Source organism: Furipterus horrens, unplaced genomic scaffold (genome assembly GCF_987537825.1).
Source record: "Furipterus horrens unplaced genomic scaffold, mFurHor1.1.pri manual_scaffold_3, whole genome shotgun sequence".
Lineage (NCBI taxonomy): Eukaryota > Metazoa > Chordata > Mammalia > Chiroptera > Furipteridae > Furipterus > Furipterus horrens.
Genome location: NW_028327173.1, coordinates 20,256,124 through 20,277,371, shown reverse-complemented (window position 1 = coordinate 20,277,371; position 21,248 = coordinate 20,256,124). Strand labels below are relative to the sequence as shown.

General features: G+C 58.0%; 1 protein-coding gene across 8 annotated transcripts in view; it reads left to right on the top strand.

Annotated features, from left to right (window-relative positions):
• The window catches only part of ADGRB2 (adhesion G protein-coupled receptor B2), a 35,360-nt gene extending 14,875 nt beyond the window's left edge, over positions 1–20,485 (top strand). Inside the window, exons 3-31 of one of the 8 annotated variants that reach the window (XM_090268991.1) lie at positions 3,113–3,196; positions 3,451–3,615; positions 4,713–4,877; positions 5,491–5,655; positions 5,740–5,901; positions 5,976–6,077; positions 6,235–6,341; positions 7,192–7,386; positions 7,564–7,632; positions 7,712–7,820; positions 8,173–8,503; positions 8,878–8,983; positions 9,175–9,218; positions 9,471–9,597; positions 10,030–10,133; positions 10,233–10,335; positions 11,071–11,221; positions 11,399–11,468; positions 11,888–11,954; positions 12,098–12,183; positions 12,493–12,591; positions 14,579–14,750; positions 15,029–15,124; positions 15,416–15,455; positions 16,080–16,699; positions 19,005–19,040; positions 19,334–19,432; positions 19,530–19,586; positions 19,980–20,485. In XM_090268991.1, coding sequence (XP_090125117.1) covers positions 3,113–3,196; positions 3,451–3,615; positions 4,713–4,877; positions 5,491–5,655; positions 5,740–5,901; positions 5,976–6,077; positions 6,235–6,341; positions 7,192–7,386; positions 7,564–7,632; positions 7,712–7,820; positions 8,173–8,503; positions 8,878–8,983; positions 9,175–9,218; positions 9,471–9,597; positions 10,030–10,133; positions 10,233–10,335; positions 11,071–11,221; positions 11,399–11,468; positions 11,888–11,954; positions 12,098–12,183; positions 12,493–12,591; positions 14,579–14,750; positions 15,029–15,124; positions 15,416–15,455; positions 16,080–16,699; positions 19,005–19,040; positions 19,334–19,432; positions 19,530–19,586; positions 19,980–20,165 — 3,917 coding nt within the window. In that variant the 3' untranslated portion in view covers positions 20,166–20,485. Of the gene's footprint in view, positions 1–3,112; positions 3,197–3,450; positions 3,616–4,712; positions 4,878–5,490; positions 5,656–5,733; positions 5,902–5,975; positions 6,078–6,234; positions 6,342–7,191; positions 7,387–7,563; positions 7,633–7,711; positions 7,821–8,172; positions 8,504–8,877; positions 8,984–9,174; positions 9,219–9,470; positions 9,598–10,029; positions 10,134–10,232; positions 10,336–11,070; positions 11,222–11,398; positions 11,469–11,887; positions 11,955–12,097; positions 12,184–12,492; positions 12,592–14,578; positions 14,751–15,028; positions 15,125–15,415; positions 15,456–16,079; positions 16,700–19,004; positions 19,041–19,333; positions 19,433–19,529; positions 19,587–19,979 lie in introns of those variants that run through there. The other 7 variants (XM_090268990.1, XM_090268989.1, XM_090268994.1 and 4 more) reach the window with 7 other exon arrangements.
• The last annotated feature ends 763 nt before the right edge of the window (positions 20,486–21,248 follow it).

The window sequence follows — 21,248 nt, the reverse complement described above, 5'->3', positions numbered from 1 at the left end:
CAATACTTAAGACTGTAAATGACTGTTTCCAGGAACCAGCCCCCCACCCCACCCCCCGTGAGGTTGCAGGGAGAGGAAGCTAGGAGCAGCCTGTTCATTGGCGTTTTTGATACTTCCCTGGGCCAGATTCCTTCAAAGGGCTCATGGGAGGGGTGGGGGTGGGGGGTTCAGACAGTCCAAAGAGGGAGTCATCTCTGATGAGAGGGCACATAGAAGAGGGGGTAGCCAGTTCTGCCTGTGGAGTGGGGATGAGGAAGACTTCACAGATGAGAGGTCATTTGAGGTGGGTTTTGAAAGTCAAATAGGAGTTTTCCAGGCAAAGAGGGTGGGGAGCACGCAGGTGGAGGTTTGAGAGGAGATGATGGTCCTATCTTGGACATGCTGAGTTTGAAGGCCCTTCATCGGGAGACCTGTTCAGGAGGTGGGGTGGGGGGCTCTGAGGATAATGACTTGGAACAGCCATTCAGAGGGGTTAATTAAGCCTGGAGAAGGATGCAGAGTGTGCAATGAGAACAGTACAAAGTGTGAATGCCTGAAGCAGCGGGAAGGTAGGCCAGGAGGGAGCCTGGCACGGAGGAGCCAGAGTGGCAGGGGGAAAGCAAGAGAGTCAGGCAAGGGAGTGCTTCAAGGCAGAGGAGTCAACAGGGCCAAATGCTGCCAAGGGGTCAAGTGAGGTGAGGCCTACACAGTGTCCGTAGGGTTAAGCCGCCACGAGGGCATTGATGACTTTGTCAAGAATGGCTTCAGTATAAAGATGTGGTCAGAAGCTAAACTGCAGTGGATTATCAGGCGAGGTGACATTTGAGCAAGGACATGAGTGGCAGGTGAGAAACTGGAGTGCCAGCTGTGAACCATTCATTGATGTCCAAGGGAAGCCAGAGGGCAGTAGCTGGAGGAGGAAGGGGGGCCAAAGAAGGCTTCCCCCCAGAATGGAGGAGGCCTGAATGCGTTCATGGGCTTCGGGGAGGAGAAAATGCTAACGGGATGCTGATGGGAGGGGGGGGTAATGGATGGAGCCCTCCTGAGCACACAGGAGTGGGACGCAGGACCGGCTGAGGGGCTGGCATTTGTGAGGAGATCTGCAGGAAAGGCTGGGAGTTGGAGGGGTGGGACAAGAAGCGGGGGCTGGGGTGCTGGATCATAGCTTCTGCTTTCTCTGTAACAGAGCTTGCTGCTGAGGGGGTGGGTGGCGATGGGCTTGAGGAGAGAGGTTGAGGTCGGGTGCAGCCAGCCAAGGTGGGGAATGGCGAAGGCAGGGAGCCGAGAAGGCTGCTGAGCAGCCTGGGCTCCCAGCGGATGTGCAGCCCTGAATCTGTCGTGGTGCCAGTTGGCACGGCTGTGGGTTTCTTCAGCAGCCTGGGGGTGGGCGTGGAGAAGGCAGCTTGTCACCAGGCTCTGGGGCTGGAGACTGGCTGAGCGGGCGTGGTGGAAAGGCTGGGTGTGCGGATTCAGGAGCTGTCAGGCGTGTCACCAGTGCACCTTCTCAGTGGTCCTGATGGAGACAGGGCCCAAACTGAGGCCAGGAGACACTGCAAATGCTGTTCAAAGGGAGGAGGCCTGGGGGCTGAAAGGTGCCATGTGAGGGTGCAGAAGGGGTGGCGGTTGGGAGGGGAGGGGAGATGGTAAAAATAAACCAGACAGTTCCTGCCTCCTGAGCAGTTGCCATGTGCCAAGCAATGTGCTAAGGGCTTGGTGGACTACTGTCAGGGAGTATTCAAAAAATTGTTTCATAGAGGCAAAAATGGGGTCAGAGAGAGAGAGACACTTGTCCAAGGTCACACAGCTGGTCAGCATCTGTTGCCCAGTTGGGATCCAGGGTTGCCTGGAGGTCCAGGTTTCAGAGGTGGTGGAGAAGTTCAAGGGATGATGTAGAGCAGGTCTTAACACCAGTGGCTGAAGTGGCAGGAAGGGCCCCAGAGTCGATGAGACTAGGAGCTGGGCTGAGTGGCAGTTGAAGGTCTCCTGGACAGCAGGTTTCCTCAGAGCGTTTCCTCTGATCCAGAGCCTGGATTGCACAGCAGGGGCCAGGAAGAGTACAACCCTCTTGGGTTCTTTCAAACAGAGTGCCTGTTCTGTGCTGACATGGCTTAGGAGAGGGCCTGAGGGTTGGGGAGAGGAGTACTTTCTGGTCTGGGCTGAGCCCTGTCCCCAAATGCTGTTCCAGTCCCACTGGCCCAGCTGGGTCTCTCCCCTCTGCATTCATGTCTGCCCCCATCCCTACTACCCAATCATGGGGGAGGGTCTGGATGAGCTCATCTGAGCAGGAGGGCCTGGCTTTGGAGAATGGGAGCTCCCAGCGCCTCATCCAGCACTAGTGGTGCTTCCAAGGCTTGGACCAGACACATAAATCAGGGCATCCAAGAACCCTGGGAGGCGGCATCGACCTCCTGGAGGACTGCTGCTCTCCTGGCCAAAGGGACAGTGGGAAGAAGGGTCTGCTGGATGCAGGGACCTACTCTAAGCCCTTGGGTCTCAGAGGAACAGCCTTCTGACCTGCGCCTCCAGGTCATAGTCCAGTGCTGCTTGGGGAGCCAAATCCAGGCCCAAGACCCAGCCCATGGCTTGGTGTGAATTATGTCCTAGAGGCAGGCTTGGGGGGTGGTCACAGCTGCCCAGCTTGGGTGTTTGTCAGCTCTAGGAGTCAACCCTGTGAAGGGAAAGAGCTTAGGTTTCAAGCTCACCAAGTTATGTGGTCTTAGCCAGGTCACTTTCTCTCTCTAGTCCTCAGTTTCCTCACCTTTAAATAGAGATGGGGGTCCCTACTTCCAAGGGGGGGATTAAAGGAAGCAGGTGTGGACAGCACTTGGCATAGAAGTCTCCCAGAGCTCATTGATTTGAGCGGCCACTCCTCTCCAGTCTCCCCTAGTCAGCCTGAGGCAAGAGGAGGAAAAGATAGTTGTGAGGCTGTGGACGAGTCCTGTGTGGCCTTCTGAGCCTCAGTTTCCTTATCTGTAAAATGGTGGAGTGGGGCAGGATGTGATGCTCTCTCAGCATCACCTACAGTTGGTTCTAGACCCTCAGGCTGAGGGCGAGCAACGCTGCCTCCTCTGTGCCACTCTGGCAGGACAGAGCTGGCCTTGGCTAAGCCCCTGCCACCACCTCCGTGTTCCAGGTGAGGAGCCGGAAGAGGAACCAAAGGTGAAAACCCAGTGGCCAAGGTCTGCGGATGAGCCTGGGGTATACCTGGCGCAGACAGGTAACTCGGGCCCGCCTCCCTTCTTCTGTGGCGGGAGCCCGACTGTGTGGCATCTGAGAGCATGTGTGCTTGGCGTGTGCCCGTCTGTGTCTGTGTCCTTGAGCTCAGTCGCATCTCTCTGCCATGTGAGGCCCGTGGGCAGGGCTGGGTTGCCTCCTAAAGGGCCTGTCACTTGGGGTCAGGGTAGGAGGATTCCTATGAGACTGAGTGCTTGAAAGGTACCCCCTGCCACCGACACTGTCCCTCTCTTGTAGGTGACCCCGCAGCTGAGGAGTGGTCCCCGTGGAGCGTGTGTTCCCTGACGTGTGGGCAGGGTCTGCAGGTGCGGACCCGCTCCTGTGTGTCCTCCCCCTATGGGACCCTGTGCAGCGGGCCCCTGCGGGAGACCCGGCCCTGCAACAATTCAGCCACTTGCCCAGGTACGCCCACCCTCCCCGACTGGTCTGCCTGCCAGGTTATGTCCAGCCTGGGACTTGGGCAAGTTAATCTTCCAGAGATGGTTGCCTACTTTCATTCAGCAAACTTGACTGTCCCCCATACTGTGCCCAGCCCCACCCAGGGCACTGGGGACACAGATGTCTAAGGCCTGGTAATCAGGCTTTTCTTTTTACCCTCCTCGCCCTCCACGTGCACCCCTTGCACTTTCCTGCCTCCCTGCATTTCCTCATTCTAGTCCTATCCCCCAACCCCCCACACCTGGGCTATCAAAATTCAGTCTGTCCTTCAAGATCTAAGACAAATGCCCTTTAAAAAACAAGGAAACCTTTCCTGACCATCCCCTCCCTCCTATAATTCCCCATCCCATTCCCCAGGGAGCCTCCCATAGACCCTGAAGCCTTCCTCAGTGCAGCATGGAGTCCAGAATGTGCATGTGCTTGCCTGGGACAGGGAGTCTGAGGGGGAGCAGCTCCTGCCAGTCTTGCTCTCCATGCCTTGAGGGAATGCAGTGGTGCCCAGGGCTGGCTAGCTCCCGCTGTGGAACTCAAGTAGGGCTACCTGGGAAGGGGTCTTGATATATGGGGCTGTGGCAGGAGCTTGCAAAGGGCTGGGGCAAAGCTGTGTTCTGGAGTGTGAGCGCTTTGTACCATTGTCCATATAGAGGGTCTTGTCTGTTGTGTGTCCGAGCACTTGGGGGCAGAGGGACACTTCTCGTGCTCCAGGCCTGCTGTGTCAACTTCCTGCTCTGGGTCTGGGGGTGGGGAGGGGTGAGGAGGGATAAGTTAGGGTAGGGTGGGGGTAGATCTTGAGTTCTTTCCTGGGCTTTTCTGTGCTCCCAGGAGAGGAGGACCCCTGGCTCCCCTTCTGGGTTGATTCTAGTCTCCCTGTCTGGGTGTCCTGTGTGAGTTTGGACTATAAACCTGTGTCATCCACATCCCCCAAAGGATGGAGTCCTGGGGCCCAGGACAGAGCCAATGAGGAGTGGTCGCAGAACTGCCAGAGCTCCTGATTGGTGGGTGGATGGGCAGTGGGCGGGGCCCAGGTGCGGCCCAGCCACCGGCCACGTGCTTCCTTGCAGTGCACGGCGTGTGGGAGGAGTGGGGGTCCTGGAGCCTGTGCTCCCGCAGCTGCGGGCGGGGGTCCCGGAGCCGGATGCGGACCTGCGTGCCCCCCCAGCACGGCGGCAAGGCCTGCGAGGGTCCTGAGCTGCAGACTAAGCTCTGCAGTATGGCTGCCTGCCCGGGTCAGTAGCGCCCGTGGGCTTCCAGGCGGGCGCTGCCCAGCCGGGTGGGGGTCGGGAGTCTTAGAGGAGACAGTCAGGTCCAGTGCCCTGCCCCTGGGGGGCCCTATGAACTTTGACCAAGCATGGGGAGACTGTCAGCGTGGGAGGTGACCTCACCCAGCAGAGTTAGAATTGGCACATTGTGACCCCATCCAGTGGGGGCTGCTTGCCAGTGCCCCTTTCCCTAAGCCCTGGGCTACCTTTTCTGTTTATAGCACTTTGGTGCTTATGGCCAGCTGAGTGGTGAGGGGGCACAAAGCTGGCCTTAAGTGTAGACAAAGATTAATCAGAAGGTGACCCATTTCCCTAGCCAAAAGAGAACATATGCCTCCATGCAGAGTGGAGAGGTGCCCTGTGTTTCTGGAGCTGGTGACAAGCAGGCAGGACCCAGCCCAGGCACCACCTGCTCACCCCAGCCCCCTCTTCCCCTTCATCAACCCCCCCATCCAGTGGGTCTGACCTGGCTCAAGTCTCAGTGCTTAGCAGGCTCTGCCATCTCCCTGCGGTGCTCTGCCCATGCCAGTTCCCACATCCCTTGCTCAACAGCCACCCCTGTTTGTGTCTCCCCATGCAGTGGAAGGCCAGTGGCTAGAATGGGGGCCCTGGGGCCCGTGTTCGGCATCCTGTGCCAATGGGACCCAGCAGCGCAGTCGGAAGTGCAGCGTGGCGGGTCCAGCCTGGGCCACGTGTACGGGTGCCCTCACTGACACCCGCGAGTGCAGCAATCTTGAGTGCCCGGGTGAGTCCTGGCAAGGGCGGCAGGTGACTGTCCTGGCCCTGGGGGCACCCCGGGTCACTCATGCCCCCCCCCCTGTAGCCACAGATGGCAAGTGGGGACCATGGAACTCGTGGAGCCTGTGCTCCAAGACGTGTGACACAGGCTGGCAGCGTCGCTTCCGCATGTGCCAGGCCACAGGCGCACAGGGCTATCCCTGTGAGGGCACCGGAGAGGAGGTGAAGCCCTGCAGTGAGAAGAGGTGTCCAGGTATTGCTTGCAGGACCCTGGGGGTTGGGGGACAAGCATGTGGGCCTGGCTGAGCCCCTTCATGGTACCCACAGCTTTCCATGAGATGTGCAGGGATGAGTATGTGATGCTGATGACGTGGAAGAAGGCAGCTGCTGGCGAGATCATCTACAACAAGTGTCCCCCCAACGCCTCAGGTGAGGGGCAGGTAGCTCTCTCCTCAGGCCCCCACCCCAGTCGTTCTTGCTGCCCCCTCCTGGGTTTCCAGCCTCTTTGATCCTCCATCCTGAGGTGTGGAATGAAGTGGGTGAGAGCTTGGCCCCCACCCCCAACCTTCTGTCCTGTCCCCTGCAGGGTCTGCCAGCCGCCGCTGTCTCCTCAGTGCCCAGGGCGTGGCATACTGGGGGCTGCCCAGCTTTGCTCGCTGCATCTCCCACGAGTACCGCTACCTGTACCTGTCAGTGAGTGTGCCCTGCTGGGCTGGGGCAACCCAAGACCTGCCCCAGATGCTGGCAGGGGGTGAAGGGAGCTTGATTCCCACTCATGCCCATGTGCCTTGGCATATATATGTGTGCCCACTTCTGCCTGGCTGTGCCTCTTCTTGTCTGGCCAACTCCTATTCATACCTCAAGGCCTAACTTTCCAGTGTATTTCCTTATCTCTAGTGCCTTCCTCTGTATTCTTACAGCCCCTCAGCTTTTCCTTCATTAAGTGTAATGAGTGCTCTTCAGAATGTCTGTGTCCTGCCTGTTAGACTGGGAGCTCCTTGATGCCCAGGGACTGAATTGAATTTATTTTTGTGCCCCCTGTGCCAAGCTTAGGGCCTGTCTTGGGGTAAGAATGTTGTCAGAGATTATGGCCTGTGTGTACTTGTTTGTCTGACTGTCATTGGTATTAGTTGTGTGTTTGCATTTGGAACTTGTGTTAGAGAGAGAGAGAGAGAGAGAAAGAGAGAGAGAGAGAGAGAGAGAGAGAGAATGTGAAAATGAGTGAGTTAAACTGCAAAGGGTGCATGACCTTTTCGGGATAGGGGAGTACCCAATCCCTGTACCATGCTTATCATCTTTTATATGTACATCTGAGCATCTTCCTTCTCTAGCTATTTCTATTTCAGGCTTTTAAAAATATCTTTAGAGATTCTCTTTGTGGGTCTCTGTCTTGAACTCTGTCTCCCCATGAGTCCCTTTGAGCATCTCTGCCTTTCCCCCCTCTTTTCTCCTGATGCAAGCAGTGGGTGGACTGGAGTGGGATGGGCCAGGGACTGGTCCCAGCTCATGACACTGATGACAGCAGCCCACTTGTCAACTGCAGCTTCGGGAGCACCTGGCCAAGGGGCAGCGCATGCTGGCAGGCGAGGGCATGTCACAAGTGGTGCGCAGCCTCCAGGAGCTGCTGGCCCGGCGCACCTACTACAGTGGAGACCTGCTCTTCTCTGTGGACATTCTGAGAAATGTCACTGACACCTTCAAGAGGGCCACCTATGTGCCCTCAGCTGATGATGTGCAGGTACCTTCCTGCCCTGCTGAAGGGAAGCAAGGCTGAGGGTGCAGAAGCTCCAGACTGAAGGGGGAGGGGGTCTGGGTCCCTATGGCAGAGTCTGCTGGGGGTGGCGAGTGTGGCTGAGATAGGGAAGCTGTCATCCCTGGGGCTGAGACTTCCTGACAGTCACTGCTCTCTCCCCAGCGCTTCTTCCAGGTGGTGAGCTTCATGGTGGATGCAGAAAACAAGGACAAGTGGGATGATGCTCAGCAGGTGAGGGGCTAGGCTTCTAGGTTTCCTCCCCCATGACCCACCTCCATCCTGGACCCTTAAACACATCCTGTGTCCCCAGGTGTCCCCTGGCTCTGTGCACCTGCTCCGGGTCGTGGAGGACTTCATTCACCTGGTGGGCGATGCTCTCAAGGCCTTTCAGAGCTCTTTGATTGTCACGGACAACTTGGGTACAGGAGGCTGACAGGGAGGGGGTGCTTGATGTGGAACCAGGCCCTCAGTGGGGAGGGATGGCTTCTAAGGCTGTATCTATTTCTCTCTCTCTTTCTTGGGGCCCTATCTTTTCCTTATTTAACACCTTATTTGTATCTTTCTTTCCATGTTTCTTCTCTTCCATCTCTGTGTTGTGTTTCTCTGTATGTGTCCCCACACCTCTGGGCTGGTACCATCCTGGTATGTCTGCATCTGCCTTCCTGGTGTCTGTCCCCCCACATCTCTCTCTTCCCTGGTGTATGTCCTCTGTGTGTCTTGTCTGTCTCTGGTGTGGTCTCCCCACCCCCACGCCCACCAAACACCCTGCAGTGATCAGCATTCAGCGAGAGCCAGTCTCAGCCGTGTCCAGCGACATTACATTCCCCATGCGGGGCCGCCGGGGCATGAAGGATTGGGTGCGGCACTCGGAGGACCGCCTCTTCCTGCCCAAGGAGGTGCTCAGCCTCTCCTCCACAGGGAAGGTGGCTGCCTCTGAGGCATCAGGCAGTCCTGGCAGGGCAAAGGGCCCAGGAACGGTGCCCCCTGGCCCAGGCTACTCCCATCAGCGCCTCCTCCCAGCAGACCCTGAGGATTCCTCCTCCTACTTTGTGATTGGTGCTGTGCTTTACCGCACCCTGGGCCTCATCCTGCCACCCCCCAGGTGAGTCTCTGGGAGGGGTGAATGGGGCTTCTGAGGGTCCAGGGCGTTCCAGGTGAGAGAAAGAGGACTGAGCCTGTGCTCGCCACAGAGAGATTCAGCTGCATCCTCCTGCAGCCTCGGGGACCCCTCGCCTGGCTCTGGATTCAGGTGCTTCTCAAAGATGTCCATGAAGCTCCCAGAGGCTTCGCTGGGGTCCAAGGGGTGTTGGACCGAGTTCTAGGGCCTCACCTGAAGTTCTGGGCCCCACTGAGCTCTAGGCTTCTCCCTGGACTTGACCCCTGGGAGCCCCCTTCCCCCCATCCAAAGCAACTTTGGAGTTCCTGACTGGGTCTGGGCACCTGCTGGCAGGAGCTGACCTCAGAACCTGTCCCCAGGCCCCCGCTGGCCGTCACATCCCGGGTGATGACAGTGACTGTGCGGCCCCCTACCCAGCCACCAGCTGAGCCCCTTATCACAGTGGAGCTCTCCTACATCATTAATGTGAGTGGGTGCCCAGGCAGGGACCTTGGGGATACCCCAATGTGGGTGGCCAGAGGCCTGTCTGATGGGGAGGTGGTGTGCCCCACGGCAGGCTGACCCTCTGAGCTGCGTGGGTCCTGCATGGTAGGATGGGGGGTGGTCAGGTGGTGAGGTCGCCAGCCCATACTGCACTCATGTCCTCTGCTCCCCAGGGCACCACAGATCCCCGTTGCGCCAGCTGGGACTACTCCAGAGCGTGAGTTGGGCAGCAGCTCTGTGTGGGGAAAAGTGTGGCTCTAGGACCTCTCCTCAGTAGGGGATCCCCTACCTGGAAGGCTGGAGGGCTCTTTGCTGCCATCCTTGGTCTAAGGGATAAAGGGCAAATCCTGGGGGTCCTACCTCTTGGATGTGGCCTTGCCCTGGAATCCCCGTTCTTGGGCCGTGGCCAGTGCTGGGGGTGGAGCCGTGAAGCTGGCTGGGTCTCATTGCACCTCTTCCGCCACCTAAGAGATGCCAGCTCAGGGGACTGGGACACCGAGAGCTGCCAGACCCTGGAGACCCAGGCAGCCCACACCCGCTGCCAGTGCCAGCACCCGTCCACCTTTGCCGTGCTGGCCCAGCCACCCAAGGACCTGGTGAGTGGGAAGGGGCCTAGGCCGGGCCGGGAGGGTTGCCTGGGCAGCTGGCGGCCATCTGTGACAGTGTCAGCAGGAAGCTGGGGATCCCACATGAGTGTCTGAGCAGCTGCACTTCTGGGATTGCACATGAGACGGTGCTCACAGTGTTGCTGTGCCTGGAGGTGTGTGGTTGGTGGGCATTTGTGTGTGTGTGTATACACATGTGCATGTCTGGTTGTATGTGCAAGAGTGTGGGTGACTGAGCATAAATATGCCTCCACATGGTCTATTCTGTGCACCTGTGAGGACAGTGGTGAGTCCCCTTCTGCGTGTGGTTGTGACAAAGGTGTAGGTGCTAGTCTTTACTAGACAGGAAGTGGGGAGGCTGAGGGCACCCCTGCAACTGCCCTCTCCCAGTGACTCACCTGAACGTCTTCTCGTCTTCCCCAGACCCTGGAGCTGGCGGGCTCCCCCTCGGTCCCACTTGTGATCGGCTGTGCTGTTTCCTGCATGGCGCTGCTCACCCTGCTTGCCATCTATGCTGCCTTCTGGAGGTAGGTGGGTCACTGAGAAGACGGGGTGGGAGGTGACCAGTCAGCCCAGTTGGGCCTGGGCAGCCAGCTCCTCTGTCTCTGCCCGCTGTGCCCTCTCAGGTTCATAAAATCTGAACGCTCCATCATCTTGCTCAATTTCTGCCTCTCCATCCTGGCATCTAACATCCTGATCCTCGTGGGCCAGTCGCGGGTGCTGAGCAAGGCAGGTGCAGGCTCATGGGTGTGTCGGGGAGTGAGAGCGGGGTGAAGGGGGTAAAGGGAGAGAGTGTTTGCAGGTGATGCTGCATGTGTTTGTGTGTATGTGCCTAAGTGATGGGTGTTTGTATACACTCCAGCTGTGTGTTGGTGAGGTGTGGGTAATGCGTGTGAGCATACATGAAGGCGTTAGAGATGAGGGGTGTGTGTACTCGAGTGATAACTGTCCGTGTGCATCTGTGAATGTCTACGTGAGCTGAGTGACTGCATGCACATGTGTGGGTGGGTAGCGTTTGTGGAGCCTGGGCCTTCTCACGTCTGTGGACATGTAGGAGCCTCAGCAAGGCCTCTTGTGCCATCTGCCTGTGGATGACCTGTGCTGGCTGTTCCGTATGCCCCCTCAGCCTTCTCTGCACAGTGCCAGCACTGTGAGTGCCAGGTGTGGAGCCCACCTGCCCGTGACCTGGCAGGTGCTCTTGTCTGTCCCCCTCCCTGCCAACCTTATCTGTGTGTGGGCAGCCTGCCCGCCTGCCTCTCGGATGCTGAATGCTGTGTGCATGTCACCGGGTCTGTGTCGTGCTGTGTGTGGGTGCAGGAAGACGGGGGTGCCTGCCAGGGCTCTGTGGGGGGCGGAGCTTGAGTGGGCGGCTGTGGCAGCACCCAGCAGCGGGTGTGGGAAGCCTGGCACCCCCCACCCTGGTGGTTGCTCAGGGCCACTCCCTCCTTTTTCCTCTCCTTGCAGGGCGTATGCACCATGACGGCTGCCTTCCTGCACTTCTTTTTCCTCTCCTCCTTTTGCTGGGTGCTCACTGAAGCTTGGCAGTCCTACCTGGCCGTCATTGGACGGATGCGCACCCGCCTCGTTCGCAAGCGCTTCCTCTGCCTGGGCTGGGGTGAGCAGGGCCTGTCTTGGACTCTGCCAATGGGCTTTGGGGTCAGGGGCAGCAAGACAGGTTCAGGTTCGGCCCTGGCCCCCCTTCGTGGGCACCAGGGTCACCTGCTCCGGGGGCTGGGAGGATGAGAGGACTCTGAGGATTGGCCATCTCATTCTGGCTCCCCCACTCCCCTAGGTCTGCCTGCCCTGGTGGTGGCCGTGTCTGTTGGCTTTACCCGCACCAAAGGATACGGTACCTCCAGCTAGTACGTGGCCTCCCACGGGGTTACTGAACCTGTGAGGGCCCCTGACTGGTCCCCAGGCCTTCATAGGCTGCACCTCTGGCCTCTGCCTGCTGTGGGGCTTTGGGCAAATCCTTCCCTATCTCAGAGCCTCAGTTTCCCTGACTGTAAAAGGATGATCTGGGATTGGATAATCTCTAAGAACCATTTATCTCAGGGATCAGCCTTGCTTGACCCCCATGGGGCTGGGCCTGATGGTCTTCACTTTTGTTAGAGGGGAAACTGAGGCTCAGCAAAAGCCAGTGGCTCCCTCTAACCCTGTCTGGTGCTCAGCCTCATTGCTGATGCGGGCCTGGCAGTCCAGGGGGCTCTGAGGGATGGTCTTTGAGGGTGGGGAGGAGCCTGCTTGGGTGTCTGATGCTCCCTTTCCCCCCCACCCCCAGCTGCTGGCTCTCTCTTGAGGGTGGCCTGCTCTATGCCTTTGTGGGCCCTGCGGCCGTCATTGTCCTGGTACGTGTTCCTTCAGTGTCCAGGGAGGGGTGTGGCCCAGGGGACCTACTGCTCCCTGCACTCCAGCTCCCACCTGGGGCATTCCCCGCCAGGAAGGCACCTAGTGATCCTGTCTCCCTCCCCCCACTCCACTGGGCCCCCAGGTGAATATGCTCATCGGAATCATCGTCTTCAACAAGCTCATGGCTCGAGATGGCATCTCAGACAAGTCCAAGAAACAGAGGGCCGGGTAAGGGTGGGGGTTTCTCTGTGACTTGACCTTGTGGGAAATGGTTTAGGGAGGGAGGGCCATGGCCACTCTCTGAGTCAGGGCCTGACAGTGTGACTGATGGGGGCTCCCTAACCTTGGTGCATCAAGGGTGCAGGCAAGGTGGGCACTCGGAGTGCTCAGCTGCAGCCCCTCGCCCACCCTAACCCGCCTCTCTCTCTCTCTCACCTGCCCTCCCCCTCCCACCCTGCTCGGGGCTCATGCTGCCCCTCTCCTCCTGCTTCCCATGTGTTTCCTTCCCCCTTCTCCTGTGTTTGTGCCGCCCCCGAGGTCGGAGCGGTGCCCCTGGGCCAGACTGCTCCTCCCCTGCTCAGCGTGTGGAGCGGTCCCCAGCCCCCTGCTCAGCTCAGCCTCGGCCAGGAACGCCATGTTAGTTGTGCCCCCTGGGGGGTGGGGGGTGAGTGGGACAAAAGAATGGGGGGCAGTGCCCTTGGTGGGGGGAGGAGGGATATCAGTCCAGTGCCCTGGAAAGCTTGTCCTGCCAAGGGCTTGGTGTCAAGGTGACAGAGGGCATCGGGAGTGAATGTCCGTGCTTCCTGGAAAATTCTGGGTTCCTGTGCCCACCCCTTCATTCCCGCCCCTGCCTTCTCACTGCCAGCTTATGTTGTATCTAGGCACAGCTAAAGACACGTCCTTACACCTTAACCTACAGAAGCTCATAGAATCTCAGGTCCTTAGAAATTTTAAGCCCATAGAACCTTAGCATTAGAACGATAGAATCTTAGGATAAGACAGAAGCTGAGAATGTTAGAATGTGAATCATAGAGTCTTATCATCTATCATGGAATCTGAAAGTTAGAGTTTTAGAGGCATTGGATCTCAACCAATTGGGAGACAGAGAATCTTAGAGGTAGAGAATTATGTCATTGAGACACCCCTGGCCTTGGCAGCTGAGAATTTTAAAATTTCAGCCATGCACAAATCCACAAGGGCCTCAGGCCCAACCTCCCACCAGGGCCAGAAAGCCACCTCAGCCCACCTGACCAGTGGAGTCCAGCTTTGTCTTGCACACCCCTAGGGTCAGGCTGCTCATTGCCTCTGGGGGTGGCTGGCACCATATCTGGGGAGCTCTGTGAAGTAGAAAGCTCACTGTCACTTGGGTGACCAGCTGCCTCTCTGACCCAGTCTGTCAGAACTAGCAGTTAAAAGCTTGGGCTTTGGAGGCAGCCAAACTGGATTTGCATCCCAGCATGGTCTCTCTGCCCAGCTGGGTGCACTCCAGTTTCTTCATCTGTAAATTGGGATAATAATCCCCACTATGCCTGTTTATTGAAGCTGTTTTGATCACAATGTGAACTAATGTATGTAAAGTGTTCAGTGTAGGGCCTGGCAGAGAATTAGTGGTTAATCAATGGCAGCTCTTTTGACTGTGATTAGGCCCTCTCTTAGTCTTGGCTTTGCCCCCAAGGGCTGTGGAGACCACCATGACTGCCCCTGCCAGGCTGAGCAGCCCCCAGCCACTCTTCATAGGGCAGGTCTTGGCCCCCTACCCATCTCTCTACCTTGTCCGGAGCTGTGCCTACCCTGCCTGGCTCTCCCACCTGGGGTATGCATGAGGCAGAGTGAGCTGGGTATGGCACCTGGCCCAGTAGAGTGAGACCGCCCTCCTCTGCCCACGTGGGCTGTATCCAGTGATGATGGGCTAGTGCTGGCAGCTGGATGCAGGGCCTGGCTACCTTTTTTTTCTCGGCCCTCCCCTGTCAACGAGACAGGGTATGTGTGGGGCTAGCCCTGACCCTGGTTTTTAGCTCCAGCCCTAACTATGGTCTTTTCACCCAGGACTCTGAGCAGCCACTGGGGGCCTCGCGCCCCTCCCTGGGGAGCTGACGGGGCGGAGCCTCTGCTGCACCGGCCCTGGCCCCCATCTTTTCCCCAAAGATTTGTGCCCTGTGACATCCTCTGTGGGCTCTGCCTGTTTAATCTTTCTGCCTGTCATTTTCTCGCTATGTCATCCTCTTTGTCCCTCCTCTCTTACAGCATCTGGATGTGTCTCCCTTCTCCTTTTCCCTCCCACTGCCCTGTTCCACCTTCTCCGCCTCTGTCCCCTGATGCTGCCTCTGGCTGTGGCTCAGTCCCATTGGGTCCATGTGTCTGTCCCTCCACCTCTGTGTGTCTGTCCCTCCCATCTCTCTGGTTCCTGCTCTGGCTCCATAGTTCTCCACTTTCTGTCTCTGTTCTGTTTCTCTGACTCCGGCTCCTCAGTCCATCTCTGCTTTGGGACATTACTGAGGTCTTGACGTTTGGGGTCCTGCAAGTCTGGGGCAGCTGAAGGGCCCCAGGCTCTGTTCAGGCCCTGGGCTTAACCCTGCCTGTCTCCTGGAGTGTCACCTTGATGAACCCTCTGCTGTGTCTTCAGGGCCTCTCTCTGGAGCTCCTGCGTGGTGCTACCCCTGCTGGCGCTCACCTGGATGTCCGCCGTCCTGGCCATGACAGACCGCCGCTCCGTCCTCTTCCAGGCCCTCTTCGCCGTCTTCAACTCTGCGCAAGGCTTTGTCATCACGGCTGTGCACTGCTTTCTGCGCCGAGAGGTGGGGCTGGGCCTCTCCGGTCCTTCTGCACTCATCTTACGGGGCCAGTGCTCTCATTTCCCCCACTGTGCAGACAGGGAGGACTGAGGCCCTGACCAGGCCTCCAGCTAGGCAGCCCTTGGTGTGGAAGCCAAGAACCTGGCCTCCTGGTCCAGTGGGCCTCCTGCTCCCCTCAGCCTTCCCCTAGGCTGCCTGTGCTTCTGTCCTTCCAGTCGTGCCTGGGTGCCGGGGGCGGGAGGCACAGCCAGCTATGGCCAGCAGGCACCCGCTGCCCCCAGGTCCAGGACGTGGTGAAATGCCAGATGGGCGTGTGCCGGGCCGATGAGAGTGAAGACTCCCCTGACTCCTGTAAGAATGGGCAGCTGCAGATCCTGGTGAGCGAGGAGGCCCGGGCAGGGAGGGGACAGAGATCAAGTTTGATTCAGGCTCAGCCACTGACCACGGGGGGGCATTGGGCAAGTCTTTCCCTCATTCAGTTTTCCCACCTGTCAAGTGGGGCTGGGAGTAGACCTGTCTGGGACCCCGGTGGGCTCTGTCAGGCAGTGTGCTGTGGATAGCACCTCTGGGTGGGTAGCACCTCTGGGTGGGTGGGGAGAGGACTGAGTCCCCACCCCGATACATTGATCCTCTCTCTGCCCACCTGCTCTGTCCCTCTCTGCCTATAGTCAGACTTTGAAAAGGATGTGGATCTGGCTTGTCAGACAGGTGAGTCTGCTGGCACAGAGGTGAGAATGTTCCACAGGGAAGGGCAGGAAGGCAGATGACCCAGCCCCACTGTGGGAGGCCCTGATAGGTGTCTGACTGTGGAGTTCAGCTTTAGAGTCAGGCAGCCTGTAGTGGAATCAAGGCTATGGACATACCTACTGTGTGGCTTTGGGCAAACAGCTTACCTCTCTGAGCCTTAAATGAATTAGAGGACATCAAATGCCTAGCAGGGTGCTTGGAACATAGTAGCTATTCGTCGGCAGCCGTCCGTCTCAAGAGACGATTCTTACCAGAATCTCTTTCCAGTTCTACCTCCTGGGGAGGGGGGGGAACAAGGCCCTTTTGACAGCCTCAGAGCTGTGGGGTAAGAGGTCAGGACCTGGAGCAAGAGCTGACCTGTAGGAGTTAGGCCTTCATTCCTTGCCCTGCCTTGCTTTGGGTCTCTGGGCGTTGTCTTCTTAAACCCTCTGATGTGGGAGAGAGTACCACTCATCCAACCATCTTTCTAAGACTCAGTTTCCCCCTCTGTCTGAGCTTAGGGGCTTGGTACCTGCCCAGCCTGGGCAAGGGCGTCTGGAGGTTCTTCCTCCCCAGAACTTACCTCCCTCTCACTCCTACCCCCAGTTTTGTTCAAGGAGGTCAACACTTGCAACCCATCCACCATCACGGGCACACTGTCCCGCCTGTCCCTGGATGAAGACGAGGAGCCCAAGTCCTGCCTTGTGGGTCCTGAAGGTGGCCTCAGCTTCTCACCACTGCCTGGGAATATCCTGATGCCCATGGCAGCCTCGCCAGGGCTCGGGGAGCCGCCGCCCCCCCAGGAGGCCAACCCCGTGTACATGTGTGGGGAGGGCAGCCTGCGGCAGCTGGACCTCACATGGCTACGGCCAGCCGAGCCAGGCTCCGAGGGGGACTACATGGTGCTGCCCCGAAGGACTCTGAGCCTGCAACCTGGCGGTGGGGGTGGAGGCAATGAGGACCCCCCGAGGACCCGGCCCGAGGGCACTCCCCGGCGGGCTGCCAAGGCGCTGGCCCACACTGAAGGCTACCCTAGCTTCTTGTCTATGGACCATTCGGGCCTGGGGCTGGGCCCTGCCTATGGGTCGCTACAGAACCCCTACGGGATGACCTTCCAACCACCACCACCGACACCCAGCGCCCGCCAAGTGCCCGAGCCGGGGGAGCGCAGCCGGACCATGCCCCGCACTGTGCCTGGCTCCACGATGAAGCTGGGCTCCCTGGAGGTGAGGGGCTGTAGGGCATGAAGTGGGCATGGGAGGCCTGCCCCATATGCCTGAGACTGTGTCTAAGTCCCAAGCAGCAGCCAGGAAGGGACAGCCAGCAACCACCCCAGAGCAGCATCTTTGTACCAAGTTGCTAGGAGTGCTTATGCTGTGCACCTCTTCTGTTAGTGCCCATGGTGAATGCAAGGAAATCCTGGCTCCTCTGAACTCTGCGAGGGGGCTTGGACTTCATGCGCTGAGGGTGCCCGACTTGGTGCCTTCACACTTGCTTTAATGTCTACTTTTGGGTGAACGGTTAGGATGGATCTTCCCTTAAGGGACCTGTGGTTCAGGTGCAGTGCTGAGAGCCTGGACCTCCTGGTCACGCAGATATGAGTTCAGGTCAGGACGCTGCTAATCAGCAGTGAGATCTTGAGCAAAATCTCTCTCTGAGCCTCAGTTTCCTTATCTGTAAAGTGGAGATAACAGAGCAGCTTCTTTGTAGAGTTGTTGGGGGGACTGAGTGTTATAAAACATTCATCTCTGTGTGAGGCAGGTCAAAAGTGGTAGATAATGGGAATTGCTGCTGTTATCCCTGCGATCAGCCTCATCACTGCCCATAGACCTTGGTAATTGACCCTCCCCTTTCTGAGGAAATGTAAACCCCTTTCTCTGCCCCACTTTCCCTCTGGCCTCATCAGACCTGCTCCCTGCACAGAATCACTGGGAACAGGCAAGTGGTAGTGACCTTCTATAGAACTAGAACATTCTAGAACTCTAGTTGGAGGGACAGGGAGGATGTGGATAAGGAAGGGGACAAGAGTCATAGCTCAGACACTGTTGACAGCTCATATTTGGCCTCAGAATCCTGCTCCCCATCCTCCGCATGAAGGAAATTAAGTTAGCATCTAGGAAGTTCACAAGTTTAGATTTTTTCCCCAAAATGCTTCTTGAACATTTGGTGCCTGCTCCTGTTGCAGATGGCAAAAACAGGAAGGCGTAACAAAGACAGAACTTGACGCCGGCATTGGAGGGGGGTGTATGTGCTCAGCATCATGGTTTTGGTCTGTGGACACCTGCCCGTGGTTGGACCAGAGAGGAGGAGCAGCACTGGGTTCCGTGTGGGAGGTGGCAATAAGTGTGGCAGCAGCTTGAGGGGTCAAGGGTGATATCCTGAATTCTGGTGTGGAAAACTGCAATGGGGCGGAGGTGGTGGAATGGTTTTGTGGTCGAGGAGGATTCCGAATTTATTCATTTGGGCACAGCTATGGGCATAGGGACAAGGGTGTGCTGCCTCCAGAACCAGAGGTGTGGCTGGGAATAGGCTGGGAACAGGGAGGACATGTGTGCATCGTGAAGGGCAGGGGAAGGCCCAGGACAGAGCTTGCAGAGCCTGGTGATGGGGAAGCCAGGGTGACTGGTGGAGAAAGAGCAGGCAGGGAGGTGGGAGGATGACTGGAAAGTGGAGTCATGAAGGCCAGCTGAGCTTGGGACTTGGGAGATTCAGGTGGTGGCTTCAGCATCATCCTTGAGGGCCTTGAGGCAAGTCCCTTCTCCTTCCTGGACCTCAGTTTCCCCAATGTAACCTGGGAAAGCTGGCCTTGGTTTCATGCCAACCTTCTAAGACTCTAAGGCCTCCTCCTTGAGTGGCACTGGAAACAGAGTCGGTTTTTAGGGCCTCAGAGGAGATGCCCTTAGGCGAGTGAGGGCCAGAGAGGCCAGCAAGGGAGCGGGGAGGCCAAGGAGGCAGGGCAGGGCTTTTCAGGAAAAGGGGCAAGACAGGGTCAAAGGAAGGACTAAACACCTGAGTCCTTGTGTTTGCAGGACAAGTGGAGGGTTCTAAGGACAGGGAGGCCCATGGCTGGCAATGAGAAAGAGCCAAGATGGGCCAAAGGGGTAGAATCCAGGGCACACAGGAAGGAATGTCTGCTCTGGGATCCCGTGTGGGAATCCATGTGCCTGCCACGTTGTAAGTCTGTACTGAGACATTTGACCCATGTGCGGCTGTGTGTCTGCGCGTGTGCCGGTGAGTGCGCGTGTGCTGGTGAGTGCGCGCCTCCTGTGAGTGTCTGCCTGCGTGTGTGCATTGCAGGGGTGGCAGTGAGTGCGGGCCTGGGGTCTGAGCTGCGGCCCATGGCGGGGCGGGGGGGGGGTCTCAGCTCCTCACCCCACAACCCCAGGGGCTACCCTTTAAGGATTCTGAACTCCTGGGTGGGCCTGGGCAGGGGGTCACCCTGGGGTACCAGGTTTCGGGGCTCTAAAGCCCCCCCATGTGGTAAAAAAGAACTTTCTTCTCCTTCACTATCTCCTTGCTGCCCCTTCTTAGAGAAAGAAGTTACGGTATTCAGACCTGGACTTTGAGGTAAGTGCTGTGTGTATATACATTTTGTCCCTGAAGGGTCCACTCCAAAAATTATCCCAAGCCCCATTGTGGAGCCTGATCCCACGAGCCTGTGGTTTCTGTGGGGTCTTCCCAACACCCCCTCCCTATCCAGTCCCATTGCTCTGGGGTGAAAAGAGAGCTGGGCCTTGTCCTAGGGGGGCCAGCAACAGGCAGGGATTGGGGACCCAGGATGCTGAGTGCCCCGAGTGGGGGGCTGGTTCACGGTGCTGCCCCAGCGGGGAACACCTCCTCTGACGCCCTGTGGCTCCCAGAAGGTGATGCACACCCGGAAACGGCACTCGGAACTCTACCACGAGCTTAACCAGAAATTCCACACTTTCGACCGCTATCGCAGCCAGTCCACAGCCAAGGTGAGGGTTCCCCCTGGGGCTGCTGTGCCTGAAGCCCAGGCCCAACCTGGTGCAGTGGTCCCTGGGGTCAGGCCCTGACCCATGGCCCCCGTTACAGAGGGAGAAGCGGTGGAGTGTGTCCTCGGGTGGGGCGACTGAACGGAATCTGTCCAGCGTAAGTCCCCCGGGGCTGGGTGGGGGTGAGGGGGCTTGGAGGGACTCATTCCCTCCCTGTCCACCTCCTCTGCCTTGGCAAACAGCCTGCCTCACCAAGGGCCTACCCATGGCATGAGCAGCAGTTCTGGGGTTGTGTGGGGATGGGGAGCATTGATGAGGGGTCCACCAGGGTCTTGAGGAGGGTGGGCAGACTCAGGAAACGTGGTCCCAGGGGTCAGGACCCCAGCTCTGGAGCCAGGCAGATCTGGATTTGAACCTGACTTTGGCACCTGATTGCTTTTTTAACCTTGGGCATCACTGGCTCTCCCTGGGCTTCCTCGGTGTGTTCTTCTCTACAGTGGGTGAGAAGGTATGGTCCCATCTCCACGGGCCCTTCCTTCTCCCTCCACAGGACAAGCCCAGTCCAGCAGAGCGTCCTAGCTTGTCCCAACAGCGGCGACATCAGAGTTGGAGCACCTTCAAGTCTATGACGCTGGGCTCACTGCCCCCGAAGCCCCGAGAACGGCTGGCCCTGCATCGGGCAGCAGCCTGGGAGCCCACAGAACCACCAGATGGTGACTTCCAGACAGAGGTGTGAGTGCCACACTGGACTGCCCGCTGCGTATAAATATATATATCTCTCTATTTTCACACTCCACTTTGGAACTACCCAGGAGCCAGCGCCCCCTCCCCTCTCCCGAGGACTGGGCAGGGAGGTGCAGTGGACTCAGCTGGGCTGGAGGAGCCAGACACAGACACAGTGTGGCCTGGGGGCCAGGGACCTTTCCTGTTTCTGAGAGGCCCCCCAGCCCCTGGAGCCCCATCTTTGCCCCAGCCTGTCTGTCCCTGTCCTGGGCTGGGGAGGGGGGAGGGGAACTTTGTTGGGAATAAACTTCACTCTGTGGATTTTGCTACTGAGCTGTTTGCTTCTGCCAGGTGAAGGCCCAGCCCTGGGGCCCCACCTTTGTTCATCTCCTTGGTTCCCCTCACTTGGTCTCATTAAATTGTGTGACGGGGTCAGGCTAGCCCCGACTGGGACATACCTCTTTCCCAGTCAGGGCCTAAGGTAAACAGATTGGGAATGTGGGGTGGGGCCCCTCAGAGCTGGCCTTCCCCAGTGGCTGTGATCATCATGGCTGCCTTTCAGTAGGTGGGTGTGGTGGCCCTTGGATGATGGGACCTGGGGTCACGGTGCCACCAGATGTTCAATCCCTTTTTGCTGCTCTGTCAGCTCCATTGTTTTAGGCAAGCTTCCTCACCCCCTTCCACCCACCAGGCTTTCATCTCCCAGCTCTCACCACTCAACTTTACCCCCAGAGGGAAAGAAACTTTCTCTTGAGTTCCAGACAGAAAAACCCCAAGGAAGGGCTCGGATTGGCACCAGGCAGGGGTGGGGCACTGTCATTGGCAGCCCCCCTGGGAACCTCAGGTTCCCAGAAGTCAGCGATAGACTCACACAATCAAAGCCTCTGTCTCTGACCTGACAGCAGGCCCTACCCTTTTATCTGAGCCACCACCTAGCGCCTTCTGGGTACCTGTGCTCTTGTGCCCTTCCTTCCCAACCTCGGGCTCCACTGGCCACCATCAGGATCTCTCTGGGGTTGAGCTGCAAAGTGCATTTCTCCTCTTGTAGTTTCTTGCTTTGCCTCTGGTTTGAGAAGGAAGTTTGGCAGGTCCCATG